The 22,817-nt window shown below is 39.9% G+C and overlaps 1 protein-coding gene across 1 annotated transcript; it reads left to right on the top strand.

The window, feature by feature from the left end:
• Nucleotides 1–208: 208 nt before the first annotated feature.
• Tlr7 (toll like receptor 7) lies at nucleotides 209–22,318 on the top strand. Its single transcript, XM_048335866.1, has 3 exons — nucleotides 209–323; nucleotides 671–771; nucleotides 18,627–22,318. Exons 2-3 carry the CDS (start codon nucleotides 769–771, stop codon nucleotides 21,771–21,773), a joined length of 3,150 nt encoding a protein of 1,049 aa, XP_048191823.1. The 5' UTR covers nucleotides 209–323; nucleotides 671–768; the 3' UTR covers nucleotides 21,774–22,318.
• Nucleotides 22,319–22,817: the final 499 nt, after the last annotated feature.

Here is a 22,817-nt window from a genome sequence, read left to right as displayed (position 1 = left end):
AAAAATCACAGTAGTATCAAAGTTGACAAGTCCGGTTATATAAAAAGAAAAAATAGTTTGACATATCAAGGTTTTAGATTGGAGAAAAGATGTCCCAATTGTGGTCATAGCAGTAAGAGGAACTATTTGCTTCTGCAAACCCCATGAAGGTAGGAGGGGGGACTTAACTGAGCACACTCCTCCCTGCTCACTGCACTCTAGCCTTACTTTTGTACTTGGAAACCCCTGGGTTGACAGCCCAGAGCCTCTGTGTCTGCTTCCTGCTGCAATCTCTTCATCTCAGAGGACTCCAGATATAGAAGCATCGGATGCCATCAAGCCAGGTATTTTAAGGGTTGGATCACATTTGGATGACACGTGTTCTGTTGTAAGGTAGTGCAGAGGGGAGAGGAAGGGAGGAAATTCAAGTCATGTACAAAACATAATTTAACATCTAGCGATACAAAAATATGGTAGTCGAAAATGTCAATTCTTGGAAGAAGATAAAGTTAGACTTAGGAATATTTGAAATGGCTTTCAGAGTTTGACTCTTTTCTATCTAGCTTTGAAGAAGGAAATACTATTAATAGATATTTTCACTAGCACATGTTTAAAGCAATGTTCGTGGCATATTTTTATATGACAGTGCTTTGTGGTATTTTAAATGTTATCTTTGATTTCTCTACTTTAGTTGACACTGTTGGCTGACCTGCAGGCTGATCTTGGAGCCTCTCATGCGAAGCGCTCTTCCACTAGACTATTAGATTCCATTTTGAAAGAAGACTGAAAATGGTAAGAACAATTAAGATATCCCTAATATGGTTATCAGTCATGTTGGCAGGCATAACACCTAATCCTTGCTGAGATCTGAAGACTGCCATTCAAAGCCAGCTCATGTAGAAAAGCCCATGAGATTCTTATCTCCAATTAACCAACAAAAAAGTAAAAACCGGATTTGTGGCTTAAGTGGCAGAGTGATAGCCATGAGCACAAAAGCTAAGAGACAGTGCCCAGGCCTTGAGTTCAAGCCTCTGGACTGGCACACACACACACACACACACACACACACACACACACACACACACAGAGCATTGCATTTTGAGTCTAAACTTGCATGAGGAGCAAGGGAATATTGCTTTCTCGTCTCAGTTTTCCCTACTTTCTCCTTTTGTACTAAAAATAACCCCTCATAGAAACTTAGAAAAATACTGAGAAGTTTGAGAATTATACTTTGGTGATTTCTTGGTGGGGAACTGCTTAGTGATATTTCATCATCAAGAGCAATTAATCAAGACAGTATTCCATTATTTAAACTACATCAACACATTCTATCCAACTTTCCTTTTTATTTTGTACTATAATTCCCATGTCAATACTGTGCTAAAATGAAATCTGTCCTTTCCAAAAAGGTGATATCCATATTTCAGAAATCAAACAAATATATAGTTTCTGGAACGTTTAAAGGGATTATTGCTAGAGAGAATTTAAACTTTTATTGTTAAGATGATCCCACTTGTATCCCCTTCCTGTGGTTGTTCCCGCGCAATCACTGTATCTCATCTGAGTACCCTTGATACCGTATATACTGGTATTAGAACTAGGGAAGGGAAAAAGATATTAAACTTGAGAGACAAAGGATAAAAAGCCAAATGACTCCAACTTTCTACAAAAGTTAAATGTGTTGTGTAGTGCGTTGGAACAGATACTGGAAATGTGGGAGGGTCTCATTTTTTTTCATTCTGCACTTTGGACTTTAAATTCACACAAATCACCGAAGTTACTTTGTGCTATTCTCACCACATGGTGGTTTCTGAATGACTGTGTTGGTGAGGTGGGGGACATAAGACTGGGATTTGGGGGCACCTCAAACTTTGGTGCTGTCAAAGAAGGCCAGACATGGCACCTGGTTGAACTGATACTATGGAGGCTGTCTCAACAAGAGAAAAGACACTTCAGAAAAGTATGAGCTCAATTCTGAAGGTAGTCACAACAAGTAAGGCTTTAGAGCCAAGGAGCAGGTGGCAGTAGGCGGATGGAAAGTTACTAAGAAGAAACAAAGAGGGCAAGGAGGAACTGACCCAACAGGATTCTTGTTGGAGGCAAGCCAGCTGATCTGACATTTATCTCCTGTTCTGTCTGAGCAGGCAGGGAAGAGCAGAGAATTGAGGAATTTAATCAGATAGGAGGGTGTTCAAACTGAGTGACCAGAAACCAAGGTGTAGAAAGAGATTTTTAGTAAAATGACTTAGCAGGAGCCCTGCTCCAACTCTCAAAGGTGACAGAAAACCTGAATCAAAGCCTCAGGTTTAGAGGAGCCTGACTAAAGTTGAGTCAAGGAGAGCTTGTTGGTGCTGGCTCTTCTCATCACTAGCTGGGGGACTGTGTGGCCTGTCTCTCAAACCTTTGAAAACTCATTTTTCTCTCTGCCATGACATGATCATCCTCATACCTTTTCACTCTTCTCCAGAGCTTTTATGAAGTTCCAATAACAATGTATTTGCTTAAGTCCATTACTAGTGGTTTCATGCAAGTGGGATTGGGTATGCCAAACACAAAGCAGAAAAGAATACAGGTGGCCTTCTGAGAGTAGTCTGTCACACGAATTAGATATGATGAGTTGTATTCACTAGGAAGCCACTGTCACTTCCAGATACATCTATTGGTTCCCAGGGTCATTTTGTACCTTAAGGGCTAAAGAGGCATTAGCCACAAGGCTTCAATGCTACAGAGAAATCCACTACTTCAAGTTTCGTTTCCTAGAAACCCAGATGTCTATTTTAGTGCACACATGCGCCCACATCTCTTTTTGCCTCTTGAGTGATGGCATGACAGGTATGACCATAAAAAGGAACTCTCACATTGTTTGACCTTTTACTATGAGTCAAGCATCTTGCTAAGGCAGGGTCACATCAGACAAAGGGTTGAGCCTCAAAGCAGCCCTGTGAGATGCAGATAAAGAAAATGAAGGTCAGAGGTTAAGGAGCTTGAAGACCTGGCATGGCAGCCCCATGCCAGAAACTGTGCCTGAAGGCTCTCTCTCTGTCCCACACCGAGGCTGACATATACTTTCACCTGAGGGCAGACACTGAACTGAGAACTACATTACATCTTTTTTTTTTTTTTTTGGCAGTTGTGGGGCTTTAACTCAGGGCCTCCGCACTGTCCCTGAGCTCTTTCTCTCAAGGCTGGTGCTCCACTACCTTAAGCTGAAGCTCTATTTCCTATATCATATCTTACTACTTAACAACAAATGGGAAATTTGTATACTTCTATATGAAAAGACATGAAAACTATTTTTTCTTTCCCTCCCTCCCTCCCTCCCTCCCTCCCTCCCTTCCCTTCCTCCCTTTTTCCCCTCCCTCCCTTCTTTCCTTCTTTTTCCTTTCTTGCAGTACTGGGAATTGAACTCAGAGACTTGAACATACTAGGCAAGCACTGTAGTACCACTTGAGTGCCCCCAAGTCCTTTGGTTCTTAGTTTGTTTATCAGATAGGGTCTCAGGCTTTTGCCTCAGCTGGCCATAGACTGTGAAGCTCCTACCTCTCCTTTCTCAGTGGCTGGGATTACAGGTATACACCACCAGGCCTAGCTTGAATGCAATTTTCAAACAAAGAAATACAAAAGGTCTTAAAAAAAACAGGGAAAATAATTATCTACTCATTCTAGGTCTTTTCACTCTGGAAGTTTCACTTCTAGAGCCTTCTTTTTTAACTAGAAATTAAATTTTTGGTAGTACAGGGCTTGTGCTCAGGGCCTCAAGCTTGGTATGCAGGCACTAAACCATTGAGCCCCCAGCCTTTTTGTGCTGGTTATTTTGACATAAGAGTCTTGCTTTGTCTCCAGGCCTATAATTGGATTGTGATTCACCTATTTTATGCCTTTCATATTACCTAGGATGCGAGGTATGTGCCACTATGCCCAGCTTCTTTCTTTGATGAGAGCTTTTGTGAATTTTTTTTTTTGGTCTGGAACTATGATTTCCCCCATTCTCAGCTTCCCACATAGCTGGGGAAACAGATCGGTGTCATAGTGCCCCCCTTGGTTAAGAAGGGGTCTCAAGTACATTTTTCCTAATCTCAGCCTTCTAAGTAGCTGGTATTACAAGTATGAGAAACTGGTTGCCAGCTAGAAATTCTTCTTAAAGAAATAGTCTGGGCAACAGTCCAAAAGAAACATATCATGTTCCATATTGAAAAAGGGTTAATTCTTTACAGTGCACACAAACAGATACTATATAACCATCAGCCATCATCTGTTTTTTAAAGGTTGCTAAACAATATAAGAAAATACTCATGCTATAATGTAACTTGAAAAAAACAAAGCAGAAATCAGTAAATGTGCTCTGTATATTCCTGACATTGTGTGTATGTGTATGCCAGAACTGGGAATTGGACTCAGGGCTTCATGTTCTCACTTGCCTTTTTCACTTAAATCTGGGATCTACCACTTGAGCCGCACCTCCATTTCGGGCTTGTTGCTGGTTAATTGGAGGTAATAGTCCCACAGACTTCCATGCGTAGGCTGGCTTTGAAACATGATCCTCAGCCTCCTGAGTAGCTAGGATGACATGCAAGAGCCACCTGCACCCAGTTTATTCTTGATATCTTTAATGCACATGCTACGCTAGTGCTGAATGCTAACTAAACAGTAGATGATATGAAATGATGGTTTACATAAATAAATGCATTTATGAAAGCCAGAGTTCATGTGACAGAATAAGGATTTAAAATGAAATTTTTCCCATGAGAAAATCTTCTCTATTATTAAAATGCTTTTCACTATGTGAAATAGAGGAGAGATCAAAATTGGAAAGAAATAGGATAACATGTTCACAGTAGCTAAGCAATTCTTTTTTAGGTGGGAGATGAGAAAGACAGGCCTAGGGTTTGAAAGCATGGTTATTTGCTTTCCAGGCAGGTGCTCTATAACTTTAGCCATGTTGCCAGTCATACTTTCTGCGTAGCTCTAATTACAGGCATAGATCACCACACTAGGCTTAGTAACTGAGATGATTTTTTAGCATGTCTGGCCTTGAATCTCAATCCTCCCAATCTCTGCCTCTGGAGTTGCCAGGATTAGCACAAACTATTTATTATTGCCAGCTATAGCTAAGCAATTTTTAAAAGAAAACATCACGAGGCAGGGAATGTGGCATAGTGCTGGAGTGCTTGCCTAGTATGCACGAAGCCATGGGTTTGATTCCACAGCACCACATTAACAGAAAAAACTGGAAGTGGTGCTGTGGCTCAAGTGGTAAAATGCTAGCTTTGAGCACAAACAAGCCAGGAACAGTACTCAGCCCTTGAGTTCAAGCCTCAGAACTGGCAAAATAAATAAATAAATAAATAAACAAACAAATAAATAAATAAGAAAACATTACATTTCTCTTAACTATAGCTATTTTCTTCATGGCTAAATAAAAGGATAACAGGGTTATCTACTTACCCAATGAATCAAACATGAATACGTAAACCATTTGGAAGCTTGTATTGGAATTGAAAATAATCATTCAGATTAATCAATCTGTTCCCCCTAAATAGATCATTTTTTACCCCCAGAAGCTCATCAAAGGTTGGAGCTGAAGTTGGGAAATCATAGCCATTTCAGGGTTTATTTAAGATTGTGGTTTTTTTGCTAGACAATGGAGCTTTCTTACTCATGGTATTTCATATTCAGATTATCCTATGATTTAAAAATATTTCTTAATTCATCAAATGGGATATTTAGTCAGAAATCTGCTAGGGAAGTCCTTTTGGGAGTTCAGTCTATAAAGAAGTAGTGCTCAAGTACCTTTCCTTGTTTGTGGTGCTTGCTTAGTCCCTAGAGAGACATACCTAACACGAATCTAATTAGCAAACAATTGTCATATAAACCTAGACAAAGTTGGAATTCAAATTCAAGGGTTTCTGACACGCACTTCTTTCCTAACTTCTTCCATCCAGGCAGCCATGAACTCAACCCAGCTCATCTAGGCGAAGGATCCCAACCATGATCTAAAACCCATAGCTTTACTGACTCATTTCCTTCCTCCAGATTCACTGACTCTAACACTTCCTTAAACTCAGGCAATTGGGCTATTCTTCTGTTCTGTGGGCTTGAATATTTACTCAGGGAGCAATCAAGTAACAAGAGCCAATGTCCTCTGAAAGCTGCCCATGGTAGGCCTTCTGTGTTTGCTTTCTGATTGATTCATAGGGTTAAAAAATCTTGTATATCTGATTTGGGGAAGGGAAGGGGAATCACAAAAACTGGGGCAAATGGTGAGCCACTGCAACAGTGATACTCACTAGACACTAGGTTGGAAATGAACTTGGTGGGGAGGGGAGACAGGGAGAGGGAAAGTGGGAGAAAATGAGGAAGGGGCTAACAATGTTCTACAAGAAATGTAGCATACTTAGGTAACTGTAACCCCTCTGTACATCACTTTTACAATAAAATAATTTTTTTAAATGGAGTCCATCAGACATAGTGGTGCATAGCTATAATCCTAGCACTTGGGAGGCAGAGGCAGGAGAATTAGGAGTTCCAGACCAGCCTGGATTACATAGTAAGATGGTGCCTCAAAATCACCCCGGGGTTAGAGAATGTAGCTCAATAATATAGAGCTGGCCTAGCATGTACAAGGCCCTGGGTTTTATTATCAGACCTGAAAAGTGTAGTCAACAGAGAAGCAATCTGGGCACTGTGGTGAGTTTGAGGTCAGCCTGGATTACAGAATGAGGCATGGTCTTGAAAATAAAATAGAAATAAAAGAAAATGAGGAGCAAATCCTCTCCAAAGGCAAAAAATAAGTGTTCCTTTAGGCTTCAAATACTCTCATCTCAACATGAATTTCCTGCTGTGATGATGTTTTGCTGAAAGAAATTCAATCTAACTAGTAATAACTACATTAAAAATATATAAGCCTGGAGGGAGCATGCCATTTCAATACAACAAAATGAGGGTTTCTTTGGAGTTGGAGTGTCCTTACTGCAATCAGGCTGTACTTTACACTCAGTCTTTTCATTTGGTCAACTCCCCATCTATGATATGGCTCTTCATATTTTTATGTATCTCCAAAACTTGGCATCCCTTTCCATATTCCTCTCACTCTTAGCTAATAACCCAGCTTCCTACTTCCCTGAGAAAAAGTAGTTGAAAGAGAATTTGTATATGCTTCCATCTTGTCTACCTACCTGGAGTAATTTCCCCCTTACATCCTGACTGACTCCTTGTTCCAGTTACTTGTTGCTGAGACACAGATTTCCCCCTAAAGCAAATGACTTTAAGCAGCAGTCATGTTCTAGTTTCTGTCATGGATCCAGGGTGTGTGTGTGCTGGCTCAGCTAGGCAGATCAAGTACTGAGTGCATCATACACTGGCCAGTTGGGCAGTGACTATGGCTGGAAACACCTGACAACTCACGCTGTTCTAGGTCTGGTGCCTGAGTTGGGAGTCAGAACAACTGAAGGTCAGAGTGGGGGAGGGGGTGAATTTCTTAGGTGTTTCTTTCTCCAGGTAGTATCCCCAATATTGTAGCTGTCACATGGCAGATTTCTTACAAGGCTGATGGTTCAGGACTCCAAAGTAAGAGAAAGACCAGAATACAACAGGCGGAAACTGCATTGCCTGTAAATTACTAGCTCTGTTTTTATTCCTCTTGGCAGGAACCCCTTAGAAATCTTTGCCATCTTCAGTACCTCTGTTTGCATTCTTCTAAGAACTTTGAAGTCCTGTTTTATTTGGCTATATCTTCAAAGGAGAGTGGGTAGTCAGCCAGTTCTCCCTACCTCCAGGTCTTTTGCTTAAATGGCGCTAATAATCTCTCTACTGGTCTCAGTGTTTCCCCACTTGCCCTTCCTTGTCTATTTTCTATACAGTAAAAATTAAGTCAGACCAACTCACTGCCAGTTACAAAACATGTGGTAGAGCTACATTCCTCTCAGAGCAGAAGCCACCAGACAACAAATGGTAGACAAGGTCTTACACGTTTGCCCCCTTCTACCTATCTGACTTCAGCTTCTATTCTACTTCTATTGTTCCAGCCATCTTTGTGATTGTTCAGACATGTTCCTATCTTGGTGTTCTGAAACTCAGTTCTCCCTTCTATCTGGAATGATTTGCCTTTGGGATATGTATATGATATTTCCTCCTTTCACAATACCTTGCTCAGCTGAGGGTCAGAGGAATGGATGTCCATCCAAGCAACTCTATTCCTAGTCACTGCCCTGTCCCATAGACCTGATTTCTTTTGCTCTATTGACTTTTCCCATAATAATTACTGTCCAATATCCAGTGTAATTGGAACCAGTTATATATTTTTGCATCTAATATTTGGAGAACCTAAACTTCAGAAGAGCAGGAATCTTTTCTTTTTGTCTACTGATACATCCCAAGAACTAGTGTGTAAAAGCTTAGGGACAGTGCCCAGACCCTGAATTCAAGCCCCAGGACTCACAAAAGGAAGAGAGGGAGGAAAAGAGGGAGGAAAAGAGGGAGGGAGGAAAAGAGGGAGGGAGGGAGGGAGGGAGGGAGGGAAGCAAAAGAAAGAAAGGAGGGAAGGAGGGGAAGGACAGAGGAAGGAAGGAAGGAAGGAAGGAAGGAAGGAAGGAAGGAAGGAAGGAAGGAAGGAAGGAAGGAAGGAAGGAAGGAGAAAGAAAAAGAAAAATGAATTTAGTCTGTTGCTCTCCATCAGTCTGAGAGGCTGATTGGATTCTGGTCATCTGACTATCAGTTCTGAAGATGCTAACCCCAGGATATATAAACACATGAAGTTCGATGAATCATAGCCTTGCTTTGACTTGATACAAAACACTTCACTTCCTTATTTCCAGCCATGTAATAATCTCCAGTTACACACAGATTGTCTCATACTTCAAATTCTGACCAGCTTGCAGTTGTTTTATTATTTTTTAATGCCCATACTGGAGCTTGAATTTGGGGCCTCGTGCTCTTGCTTAGCTTTTTTGCTCAAGGCTAGTGTCCTTCCATTTGAGCCATACTTCTAGTCAGCCAGCCTGCAGTTTAAGATAAAAATGCTATTTGCAAAACCTAAAGTTTAGAACCTCTTGGTAGATGTTTCTTTCTCTAAACTCTAAACTTTTTGGTGAGTATCTCATGTAGATCTGAACTTGGGAGGCTTTCAGTTCCAAATACAAGTTCAAGTCTTGCCATCAAAATGGTGCATCAAGATGCAATAAACTGACCTGCTGAATTGAAATCCCTTTGTACAGCTACTTAATGATAATTACAGTATATGAAAAATAAAATTTTAAAACTGAACAATTTTTCCTCTGAAGTCATTTGAAAAAAACAACAGTAACAAAACCCACGCATTCCAGTGTAGAGATTTTGCCATTGTGAAGAGTTAGTTGTTCATTCAAGTTTTTCTTTGAAGGGTGAGCAAGTAGCATTATATGAAAGTCTGCCGGCCCTGTTCTTCAATCTCTTCTTTTTCCTGTCATGGATTCACGGAAGCAAAGGGAGTTCCATGTCCCAAAGACAGACAGGTTTCCGGTGACAGAGTTGAAGAGGTACTTGGCTTTAATTGGTTAGGAATGGGGTCTGACTCATAATCACTCTCTTTCTATGTCTAGCACAGTACCTTGCATGGAGTAAATTCTAAGTAATGTTTGTTAAATGATTATATTAACAACAAACTATTATGAAGGTAAACCACAAGGTGCCTTTAAATTTATAAATTCATAAATTATGACCAGCAGTTGGATATAAGATGTTATTCCTAGTAAATACTACATCACTACATCTGAAAAACTATGTTCCCCTTCAGCTTGGCTCCACCCAAAACATAAGTATATAACATATGGTGTGGGGGGCGGGGGCAGGGTATCCTTGAGCTTGAGACCTCGCATTCTTGCTCATGTTTTTCCATTGAAGTTGAGCCATACTTCCACTTCTACCATTTCGTGGGTTAATTGGAGATTAGAGTCTCTCAGATTTGTCCAACCAGGCTGCATTGAACTAAGATTCTCAGATCTCAGCCTCCTGAGTAGCTAGAGTTATAATCACGAGCAAATTGCACCTGGCTAAATTTATTTCTTAATACTTGGAAATTTTTCTTATGAAAGCATACAAACCTCCTCTCCCCAAAATAGAAAAAAAAATAGAAATACAGTATTGGAATGCCAAGAATAATTAAAACGGAAATTAACCAAAATGAAAATATACATTATAGGAAGTATATTTGCTCTAACTACGTGAGGAAATTTGAAGGTAATTTGTCAAAGCCGAGTTTGCATTTTGGTTTGCAATTGCCTCTTACATCTCCCCTTTCTCCTCAGTAAAGTAGGAATATTTATCTTCCCCTTCAATTTCAGTGTGAGGAGTCAGTGATGTAATACACACAGTACTGCTTCCTGTAACAACTGGAACACACTAATCACAGAATAAAAGGCAGAGATTATTTTAAACACACATACGCATGCACATACATACCTGACTTCAGGGCTGCTCAACATGTACCCTACATTTTCCATTTTAACAAATGAGATGATTTACTGAGAGAATAGAAACACCTGTGCATACAAAGCCACACATTCCCATTTCTACTATAATTAGTGCACTAATTGAGCATTCAAGTTTACCCAGTATATTACACATATTTGCATGGGTAATTAGCTATAATTCATTTCCAAAGCCAAGCCAATGTCATAACATGCTATGCAATTTTATAAATCAAATTACTGAAAGGTATATTTTTAGTCACTCATTTCCCTTCAAAAATAAGTAAAACAATGTGGATTATTTGTCACATAAAGAAATAACTCTGGCTCAATACAGAATCTTTACATTTTAAAATATCCTTAATTAAAGCTAACTTCAGTATAAAGCAGGTAGGTTCTAATAGTCTAAAAGGGGATTTTTCAAGGCTGGGAATATGGCCTAGTGATAAAGTGCTTTCCTCATATACACGAAGCCCTGGGTTCGATTCCTCAGCACCACATATACAGAAAAAGCCAGAAGTGGCACTGTGGCTCAAGTGGCAGAGTGCTAGCCTTGAGCAAAAAGAAGCCAGGGACAGTGCTCAGGCCTCGAGTTCAAGCCCCAGAACTGGCAAAAAACAAACAAAAAAAATGGGGATTTTTCTATATTTAAGAATATTTCCAGGTGGGCACTGGTAGCGCTTGCCTGTTATCCTAGCTACTCAGGGGATTGAGATCTGAGGACCATGGTTTGAAGTCAGTCTGGGCAGAAAAGTACATGAGACTCTTATCTCCAATGAACTACGCAGAAAAAGCCAGCAGTGACACTGTGGTTCGAGTGGCAGGGTGCTAGCCTTGAGCAAAAGAAGCCATGGACAGCGCCCAGGCCCTAGGACAGGCAAAAGAAAAAAAAATCATTGAAGTTGGGAGGCCTCAAATATATACCTTTGCGCTCCAGCCCCTGCCCCCCCCCCTCATTTCTTTGGTCTTGGTAGTGGGGCTTGAACTTAGGGCTTGGGCACTGAACTCAGGGCCTGGGAACTGTCCCTTAGTTCCTTAGACTGGAGCTCTACCACTTAAACCACATTTCTATGGATTTTTTTTTGGCTAATTGGAGATAAACCTTGTGGACTTTTCTGCCCGGGATAGCTTCAAACCTTGATTCTTAGATCTCAGCTTCCTGAGTAGCAAGAATTATAGGGATGAGTCACTGGTGCCCGGCTAGTTAGAATAGTTTACTATAGGGACTTTCACAGGATTTTAAGAAAGTTTTGTCAAAAGCCTTGATTTCCTCAGTGAAATATTTCTCTTAAGCTCACTGTGTGACATGAATTTTTATATGATGATATAGCAATAAAGCCAAAACAAGGTCCCTGGCCTACAAATCTTCACCACCTAGAGAGAGAGATGAGGCAGAAGAGCAAAGTAGACAAGAGTGCAAACTCTGAGTCTCAATTGCATATTGTGGAACTCCTGTTTTTCACTTTCCTAGCAACGAACCTACCTCTTAGAATTGGAAAAGCAACATATGAATGGATTTCCAGGCTTTGGAGATAATGCAATTTGCTCTCATCCTTAGGCTCAGACTGAATTTGCTGACAGTTGATTTCATGTTCAAGTTTAACAGAGCCAAAGACTTTATCTGGACCAGGGGTCTTCAAACTCCGACCTTTAAGATAGACCTGATTCATCACTTGTTATTGGGCAACCTGTGATCTATGAAAGGTTATGATTCTACAATAAATCTTGATCAACATCTTTCCTTCTATCATTCTGCATGAATGGGTTTTGAAATTCTTATTAGTGTACTCGAATTTGTTAAGTCTCTATTGAATATCCTCAGTTGCCTACAATATTTGCTTTTTGTCTTTTTCTCTATCTTTTGTCTTTTCCTTTTTTTATTTTTTTTGTTGGTCCTAGGGCTTGAACTCTCAAACTGGGCACTATCCCTGAGCTTCTTTTGCTTAAGGCTAGCACTCTACCACTTGAGCCACAGCAGCACCTCCAGCTTTTTATGAATAGTTTATTGGAGGTAAGAGTCTTATGGACTTCCCTGCCTGGCTAGCTTCAAAACATGATCATCAGATCTCAGCCTCCTGAATAGCTAGGAGTACAGGTGTGAGCAACTGGCACCTGGCAATATTTTATTTTATATAAAAAGTTTGCTCGGCTCCTGGTCTAGACCAATGTTGACTAACAGAACAGTCTTCAGTGATGAAAATATTCTGTACCTCTAATAGATATTGTTCTGAAGTAGCCATTAGCTTGATATAGCTTGCAAGCACTTGAAATATAATTAGTGTGACTGAAGGATTAAATTTTAATCAATTTAAAACTAAATAGCCACATTGACCAGTGACTATTTTGTTAGAGCAGCTCTAGACAATTTTAAGTCTGAATATATCCTGTTCTGTCTCCTCTCTCAAAATTTAATCAACTATCCTCAAGCTGTGTGAGTCAAAGGAAAGACAACACTCTTAATCAGATTTTTCCCTGGGCTGGCTTTCATTGTCTACTAGAAAATTCAGAATACTCTCATTTCCTCTAATGCTGCTAATTTGACTCTCTCCCTATGTGTGCCTTAGTTTAAAGTAAAGTAGTTAGCTTTTGCAACTTGACCATGCTTAAATTGAGGAAGTCTTAATTACATTCAAGGCCAGGAGTTCAGGCAGACAAACTCTTTCAGCAAAGCCGTGTTTCTTTCCCACTCAGGCTGAAGACTAGCCAACCTCAGCCCTAGTTCACTTCCTTCATAAGACTTTGGGAAAACAATAAGAAGTGACCAACAAACATCACTATTATGAATACTGCCAGAGCAGTTCTCTTGAAAGTAACTTCACAGATGGCATGGGTTCTACCTTTCAAAATGCATAAGTGTCAGTTTTTATCAAGTGTCTTACAGTAGCATAATACGAGCCAGCAGGTTTCTCACCTCTGAAATAAACATCACATAATTTAGGTTCTCTCATGGGTGACAGCTTATTTCCCAAATCTGGTCTGTTTTAAAATTAGGTTTCTATTTGTGCAATGAAACCCTATTTGAAATTGGCTTAGCATAACAATTTTCTAATTTCTTATCAACTCTTGTAAGTCTGGAATTCAGAACCATGATTTCCTCTCTGTTCTATGAAGCCACAGGAGGAAGGTTGTAGACTCTGAATCATTCACTTGTGACATCTACCATTCCTAGCATGCTTTCCTCTTTTGCATGATCCAAGATGACTGCCTACAACATCCGAACTACAACTAGCCACATTGAAGTGTTTGAAGGGCAAGTCCCAGAAATTTCATCTCTCACTTTCTTTCATATCCAATTGGCTACAACTTAACTACATGACCACACTTTGCACAACATTTTTTATGGTATATGCCTAGCTATAAATCAAGATTCTGTCACTCTGAGATGAGAAAAGTGGGGGAAAAGATACTGGGAGATATATAGCAATCTTTAGACCCTGAAGATATTAAAATAATTAATTGGGTCTATGATAAAATATCCCAGGAGACAGGAACAGCATACCTTTAAACTATGCATAATACAAGTATCAGCATCTTGCTCAGAAAGAACTATTAGATTTGTATCTTATATCTTAGAGCTATAATTTTCTCCCCTCCACAAGATTCTGAACTGCTCAATTATAGAAACTATGTTTTCTGCTCCTAGAAGGTAACCAGTACACATGTGTCAATAACAGAATGAACGTGAGTCTGTGGAATCCTGATACTTGCTATCAATTCTTTCTTCCTAGGTACAGTTTCTATCTAAGGAATAACTGAAGGCTTTCTGGTTCCAGCTCCTTTGCATTGCTTTAAAGGAATTGCCTAGGTCCTAGAAGTTCCCTGTATTACTGTTTCTGTGTGCACCATTCCCATGTAGGAGGTATTCCCCTGGATATAGAGCCTGCCTCAGAGGAGTACACAAGTAGTGAACTACTGAGCAGGAATGGGAGCTCATTTTCCTAACCCTCAATCCAAAGTTCATCCCCAAATCCTATGATTGATGAGTGCAATATGGGAGGGAGGGGGGGGGAGTTAGGACTTCTTTCTGCTTTGGTCCCAGAAGCCTTCTTACAGAAGATGAATTTGAATTGGGCATTTTAAAAGCAGAATTTCTTCAACCTTGTCCATAAGAAAGGCCTGGAAATATGGAAAAGATGAAAGGGATCTCTGTTGATGGAGCCTTAGGAAGCTTCTCTAAGGAGAATTTTAAGAATTTTCTTTTATGTCACTGTTCATCCACATTCATTATTTCACTCATGTGTTTAGCACTGTAAGGGAACACTAAATAAGTGCCAGGCACTTCTTATGTAGGAAGACACAAAACCCAGCTCTCTCAGACATATATTTTCTTTCAGAATAAATATTAAATGAATAAGCATATAAATCAGCACGAGAATTTCTGATCGTGCTAAGTACTATAAAGGAATGTAAAATACCTCTATGTGTTGTTGTGGACTTACTTATAAAATAGAAAGAATAGATGTTTACATGTCCCAAATCTCAAATCTAATCTCTTTGTCCTACCTTAGGTGATAATGTGGCATGATATGACATCGGAAGAATATTAACGCAAAGGACAATTCTTTTAGAAATTCTACTCAGAGGTGAACATCTTGTGTGCCACTGAAGAAATGTTTGTATTTCATTAGGTGTTGCTTCTCCAGAATGTAGTCACAATGGTTCTGGATAAGGAATAGTGGGCCTGTAGTACCTCCACATGTAGGTAGATAGGTAGGTAGGTGGGTAGGTAGGTAGTAGGTAGGTAGATAGATAGATGATAGATAGCAAATATATGTATGCATAAATCATTTACAATGATGCCTGCAATAAGTGCTACCTTACTATTACTATCTTCATCACAATCATTACATGGGAAAGCATTAGGTTAGCTGATCAGGAATCCCTCTTTGGAGATATATCACTTGAGTGGACATCTAAGACATGGTATTGACCTGACTGTGTGAAGAGGAAGAGAAAGGTCATTTCAGTAAGAGGAAACAGGCACCCTGAGGTTCTTACCAGCTTGACTTGAATGCAGAACAGAAAACAGGCCAGATGGCTGGGGTTTATTTAAAGAGGGGAAAGATGGTTCAAGGTTAGAGAGCTATGCTGTAGTCAGAGCATGCACAATGTAAACAATGGGGAAGATTTCGAATTTCACTCCAAGTGTACCAAGAAGTTATTATATTCTATGTGATTCGTGTATACAGTGAACACTATAATGTTGCTAAAGAGTGTTGTACAGGAAGGGAAGCAGGAAGAGCCATCTGGAGACTTGGAGGAGTCTAGGAGTCTAGACAGCAAATGACTCATTGGATCAGGAGATGGTAATAGACAACTAAAAAATAGTGGGCATGTGCAATAGAAATGTTAGAAATAAGGAGGCAGTGTTTCTCAATTAATGTTACATTTCAATTTCTAACATGTCAGTATATAAAGGCTAAACATTTCATAGTCATTGACTCAGGTGATACTCCCACTATCATACATTGCATTCAACAACTGCAGATTTACAAGAGGAACTCTAGGCATCTCTCACCAGCACTCAGTTCTATGACATTATGTTTCATGATCTAAGTTGGTCATAATGGAATATTTATATTATGGAAATTAACAAATGGTACAACTTAGGACTTAGCAAGTAAGGGAGTTTTTTTTTGTTTTTTTTTTTTTGCCAGTCCTGGGCCTTGGACTCAGGGCCTGAGCACTGTCCCTGGCTTCTTCCCGCTCAAGGCTAGCACTCTGCCACTTGAGCCACAGCGCCGCTTCTGGCCGTTTTCTGTATATGTGGTGCTGGGGAATCGAACCTAGGGCCTCGTGTATCCGAGGCAGGCACTCTTGCCACTAGGCTATATCCCCAGCCCGGGAGTTTTTTTTTTTTAAAGGAAATCCAGTTGTTAAGCATTAACCAGCATGCCAGAGACTAAAGGGTGGATTTATTTTTCTATAACTCAACTTCCTGTCTCCATTTTCCTTGATTGCAAGTATACTTCAACTAGGAAAATCCTGGGAAGTTAACTCAAGGATATTGCCACTTCTTCCTAGGGTCTCCAACAGGTTCATGAAAGCACCTAGTTCACCACCACCCTTTATCATGTAACTTGCCTTTAGCACCATTAACTAGGGCCTTCTAATGGTGAAGACCATGTGTCTATCACGTCTTTTCGCAGAATTACATCCAAGGTTGCGGTCCATCAACTGGGATCTATTATCAGGGCCCATACAAAGACTTTATTCTACTCTTCGCCTTTCTTTCTGCTAGTCTTTCCTCCTGTTTCACTCAACATCTCAGGCCTGAGTAGTGAGCACTGCCTCAATATCTTTGAGTAACATTGATGCTCTAGGAAGATGTACTGTACTTATGTGAGGCTTCTTATACACAGAAGGGGTATTCCAGGTGTCTGAGTGCTCCAGTTTGAGTTATAACCTTAAATGAGAACCACAGTTCAGATGGGTGATGATGGAGGGAGGACTACTCCAAGAGGAGAGACTTGCAATGTAGGAAGTTTGTAGGTTTAGCAACAAGAGAAGCTCACGGGGGTGGGGGGTTGTATCAGATAAACCAAGGTAAGTCAACAGTGAGAGGACAAATTATGAGAGAATTCAGTTGTCATGATAAAAAAAAAAGTTTAAGCTCATGTTAGAAGAATAAAAAACTAAAACCATCTGAAAAACCTGAGAGCAAGATAATGATTGGTCAATGTTTGAGAAGCTTGTGGGGACAAAGGCATTGGAGTAAAATGAGAGTAGAGTGATCCCAGCAGATACTTGTTTACAAAAAGTGGAATGCAAGCTGGGCACCAGTGGCTTGTGCCTGTAATCCTAGATGCTGAGGAGGCCAGCCCAGGCAAGAAAATCCATGAGTCTCTTATTTCCAATTAACCACCAAAAACTGCAAATGAACCTGTGGTAGAGCACTAGCCTTGAGCAAAAATGCTCAGTGCCTAGGCCTGAGTTCAAGCCCTAGGACTGGCACAAAATGTGTGGGGAGGGATATAAGCAATGAGCAGGCTGTTGCGAGGACAATGATTGAGGTCAGGTTGGACTCAGTGAATGGACATAATGGTAGGGAGGAAGAGAGAGTAAAGAGAGACAAAGATGTTTTTGCTCTGCTAACTCCAAAATACTTCATACATGTACCAATAGGCAAAAAAAAAGCCCTTTGATCTGGGTGCTGGTGTCTCATGTAATCCTAGCCACTCAGGAGGCTGAGACCTGAGGATCACAGTTTGAATTCAGCCCAATCAGGAAAGTCCATGGAACTCTTATTTCCAATTAACCATCAGAACACTGGAAGTGGTGCTGTAGCTCAAAGTGTTAGAGTGTTAGCCTTGTTCTGTTCCATTTGGCCTTTGAGACTCTTGGTTTATGCATAATAAATAAACAGTTTATTCACGTAATTATTAAGAGGTGACTCCTGTCACTTCTTTAAGTATCCTCCACCAGGTATAATATAGGCTTCTCTGGTTATGGATCACCCAGGCAATACCCTGAGGCTACTCCTCCTCACTCTGCTCCAACTGTATGAAACATAAACCCAATGAGTAGGCAAAGCACTCACCTCTTGATCATCCTTGGTGTGATTTCCAAAAACTATTCCAGAAGAAAACTAAGATATACAATGGCAGTGCTAAATGACAGGAATATATGTGATAATCAAATGCCATTTACTAAGCCGGGTTATCTTGGGAAAGCCAGTCAATATCAGAGTCGTCTTAATTTATAAAGGGACAATGGATCTCTTATTTCCCCTAAATCTAGCATTATGAGGCTTGACTTTTATGAAAGACTCTTTGTAATGGATTCACAGTAGGTTTCGCAAGTAAATATTAGTTGTACCAAAATGTGTTCTTCTTCCCAGGAGTGTTTACATTTTAAACATCTCTTGAGACCTCCCTCACACACACCAATTTCAGACTTTGGCAACTAATTTTGATAGCTCTTCATTTTAGCATTCTGTATAACAATGACTAAGAAATCGCTCCTTCTACATCTTACTATCTATTTGGTTAGAAACCTAAGATGCTGATAGCGAAATATAAAACTCAATTATTGAAAGTCTCAAGGATGGACAAGATGTGGGGGAGGTGTTGCTTGCATTGTGAAGAACAGGACTTGAACTGTTTGTTTTTATAATATAGCAAAAGAGAGGTAACAACTGGGACTTTTGAATTCAGATCTGTGGTGTATTTTAAAACGTTGCTTTGTTCTTTCTTATATTTTTAGGTATTTTCAATGTGGACATTGAAAAGACGATGTCTTGTCTTTGTAAACATGATCCTAATTTCCAGACTTCTTGGGGCTAGGTGGTTTCCCAAAACTCTGCCCTGTGATGTCACTCAGGATCACTCAAAGACCCACGTGATTGTGGACTGCACAGACAAGCACTTGACAAAAATTCCTGAAGGTATTCCCACCAATGCCACCAATATCACCCTCACCATTAACCACATACCAAGCATATCCCCAGATTCCTTCCAAAGGCTGGATCAGCTGATAGAGATAGATTTCAGGTGCAACTGTGTGCCTGCTCGACTAGGACCCAAAAACAACGTGTGTACCAAGAGGCTACAGATCAAGCCTGGAAGCTTCAGTGGACTTGTTTATTTAAAATCCCTTTACTTGGATGGAAACCAGCTTCTAGAGATACCTCAGGATCTCCCACCCAGCTTAAAGCTTCTGAGTCTTGAGGCTAACAATATATTTTCCATCACGAAGGAGAACCTTACAAAACTCCCCAACATAGAAATGTTATACCTAGGCCAAAACTGTTATTATGGCAATCCTTGTAATACTTCATTTTTCATTGAAAACGATGCCTTCCTAAACCTGAGAAACTTGAAAGTACTCTCACTGAAAGCCAACAACGTCACAGCTGTCCCGAAGGGTTTGCCATCTACGTTAACAGAGCTCTATCTTTACAACAATGTCATTTTCCAAATCCAAAAAAATGATTTTATTAATCTCAACCAATTGCAAATTCTTGACCTAAGTGGAAATTGCCCTCGCTGTTATAATGTCCCATTTCCTTGCACACCCTGTAAAGATAATTCTCCCCTACAGATCCATACAGCGGCTTTTGATCCATTGACAGAACTAAAAGTTTTACATCTGCACAGTAACTCGCTTCAACACGTGCCACAGAAATGGTTTAAAAACATGAAGAAACTTGAAGAACTAGATCTCTCCCAAAACTACTTGGCTAAAGAAATTGAGAATGCGTACTTTTTGCGTTCTCTCCCTAATCTTGTCCAATTGGATCTGTCCTTCAATTATGAACTCCAGGTCTACCATGCATCTATAAATTTATCATCTGCATTTTCTTCACTGAAAAATCTGAAAATTTTACGGATCAAAGGATACGTCTTTAAAGAACTCAAAAACTCTAGCCTTTCTTCATTACATGGTCTTCAAAATCTTGAAATACTTGATCTTGGCACTAACTTTATAAAAATTGCTAATCTCAACATATTTAAACAACTAGAAAAATTGAAAGTCATAGACCTTTCAGTGAATAAAATATCACCTTCAGGAGATTCAATTGAAGAGGGCTTTTGCTCTAACACCATAAATACTGCAGAAAGTCATGGGCCACAGGTCCTAGAAATGTTACACTATTTCAGATATGATGAAAAAGCAAGGCGTTGTAGGTCCAAAGACAGAGAGATTCCTTCTCTCTTGCCTTTTAATGAAAACTGTCATAAGTATAAGACCTTAGACCTAAGTAAGAATAATATATTTTTTATCAAGTCTTCTGATTTTCAACATCTTTCTTTCCTCCAATGCCTCAACTTGTCAGGAAATTTCATCGGCCAAACTCTTAATGGAAGTGAATTCCGGCCCTTAAGAGAGCTGAAATACTTAGACTTTTCTAACAACCGGCTTGATTTACTCTATTCGACAGCCTTTGAGGAGCTCCACCAGCTGGAGGTTCTGGATTTAAGTAGTAACAGCTACTATTTTCAATCAGAAGGAATTACTCACATGCTGAACTTTACCAAGAACATGAAGTTTCTGAAGAAACTCATGATGAACAACAATGACATCTCTACCTCCACCAGCAGGACCATGGAGAGTAAATCCCTTGAAACTCTTGAATTCAGAGGCAATCACTTGGATATTTTGTGGAGAGATGGTGATAGCAGATATTTAGAATTCTTCAAGAATCTGGTAAACTTATCTAAGTTAGATATCTCTAGAAATTCCCTGAGTTTTGTGCCTCCTGGAGTTTTTAGTGGTATGCCTCCAAATTTAACGTCTCTCTCCTTGGCCCACAATAGACTCAAATCTTTCAATTGGGGGAAACTCCAGTTACTGAAGAATCTGTTAACTTTGGACCTCAGCCACAACCAACTGTCACATGTTCCGGAGAGGTTATCCAACTGTTCCAAAAGTCTCCACACGCTGATTCTTAGTAACAATCAAATCAGGTATCTAACAAAGTATTTTCTAGAAGATGCTATTCAGTTGCGCTATCTGGACCTCAGTTCGAATAAAATCCACATTATCCAAAAGACTAGCTTCCCAGAAAATGTCCTCAACAAGCTAGATACATTGCTTTTACATCATAATCGGTTTTTGTGTAGTTGTGATGCTGTCTGGTTTGTCTGGTGGGTTAATCATACAGAGGTGACTATTCCTTTCCTGGCCACAGAGGTGACTTGTATGGGGCCAGGAGCACACAAAGGTCAGAGTGTGGTGTCTCTGGATCTGTATACCTGTGAGTTAGACCTGACTAATCTGATTCTTTTCTCGTGTTCCCTATCTTTAGCCCTGTTTCTGATGGTGGTTATGACAGCAAGTCACCTCTTCTTCTGGGATGTGTGGTATTGTTACCATTTCTGTAAGGCCAAGATAAAGGGATATAGGCGTCTACTCTCACCAGATTCTTGCTATGATGCTTTTATTGTATATGACACTAAAGACCCTGCTGTGACAGAGTGGGTTTTGGATGAGCTGGTGGCCAGATTGGAAGATCCAAGAGATAAAAAATTTAATTTATGTCTTGAGGAAAGAGACTGGTTGCCAGGACAGCCAGTTCTGGAAAACCTTTCCCAGAGCATACAGCTTAGCAAAAAGACAGTGTTTGTGATGACAGACAAGTATGCAAGGACTGAGAGCTTTAAGATTGCATTTTATTTATCCCATCAAAGGCTTGTGGATGAAAAGCTAGATGTGATTATCTTGATATTCCTTGAGAAGCCCCTGAAGAAGTCCAAGTTTCTCCAGCTCCGGAAGAGGCTCTGTGGGAGTTCTGTCCTTGAGTGGCCCACAAATCCACAGGCCCATCCCTACTTCTGGCAATGTCTGAAGAATGCTCTGGCCACAGACAATCATGTGGCCTATAGTCAGATGTTTAAGGAAACGGTATAGCTCTTCTTTGTAAAATGTGACTGCCTAGCTTACCAAGAGTTGAATGGATTCTTGATTTTTCTCACAAATGTTTAGCCAAAAAAGTGTTCTGAAATAAGAGAGACGTCACCAACATAAAACGACTGAGTTGAAGGGATGGGTTTTATATCATCTATCAAGTCTTGTTTGTGTTTCCATACAGTTGGGAGAAAAGGTGGCAAAGAGAGAACAAAGATGCTGATTCACCTGCAATTGTGATTATTATTATATTATACACAATCATCTAATTGAGACAAACCATACTTCTAGGCTTAAGAAGTACTATTATATTCAGATATACAGTAAAAAAAAACAACACTCAAGATTTGCCTATAACAAACTGTAGCAGAGTTAGTTTACTGAAATAAAAACCCAAGAAAGTCCTCAGCAAACTGCTTGAGTATTATGTAGTGCCCTGTACAGACTAAATGTTGACACTGGACATGTTGTTGCTGCTTCCTTGCTGAATTCCCATGGAACTTCTGATGGGTTTTTCCATACCGTCAATGGGATATGGGATACTTAGATACTGAGAAAATTAAAATAATCTCCTTTCCTTGGATAATAATTTGTCTGCTGAAATATTTTATCTCTATTTCAAAATACCATATCAAGGAGCAAAGTAGCCATGACTGATTTCTTCAACTACATTGCTGAGTAATGATGTATACCTATAAATTTCTGCAATCCTGATGCACCAGAATTAGATGGTCTTGCTAGTCGACCCAAGAGGAAGACTGAGAATTTATTTATAGTTCTCAGGGATGACAATTAGATGGATGACATATACATTATTCACACTTTTGTGAGTGGGAAAACAAAGAGGGAAGGAGATGTAGAGGTTGACAAACCTTAGTAATGAGATAGCTTCAGTTTTGAATTTTATCCTTCATATTGAAAAATAGAAATGACCAAGATATTCTTTGTATTTTTAGCAGTACTGGGGCTTAAATTCAGGGCCTTGCTTTTGCTAGGTAGGTACTCTCCCACTTAGCCATCCATATCTTGTTCCATTTTTAAAAATTA

Source organism: Perognathus longimembris, chromosome 28, assembly GCF_023159225.1.
Source record: "Perognathus longimembris pacificus isolate PPM17 chromosome 28, ASM2315922v1, whole genome shotgun sequence".
Taxonomy (NCBI): Eukaryota; Metazoa; Chordata; class Mammalia; order Rodentia; family Heteromyidae; genus Perognathus; species Perognathus longimembris.
This window is presented reverse-complemented; position numbering and strand designations above follow the sequence as displayed.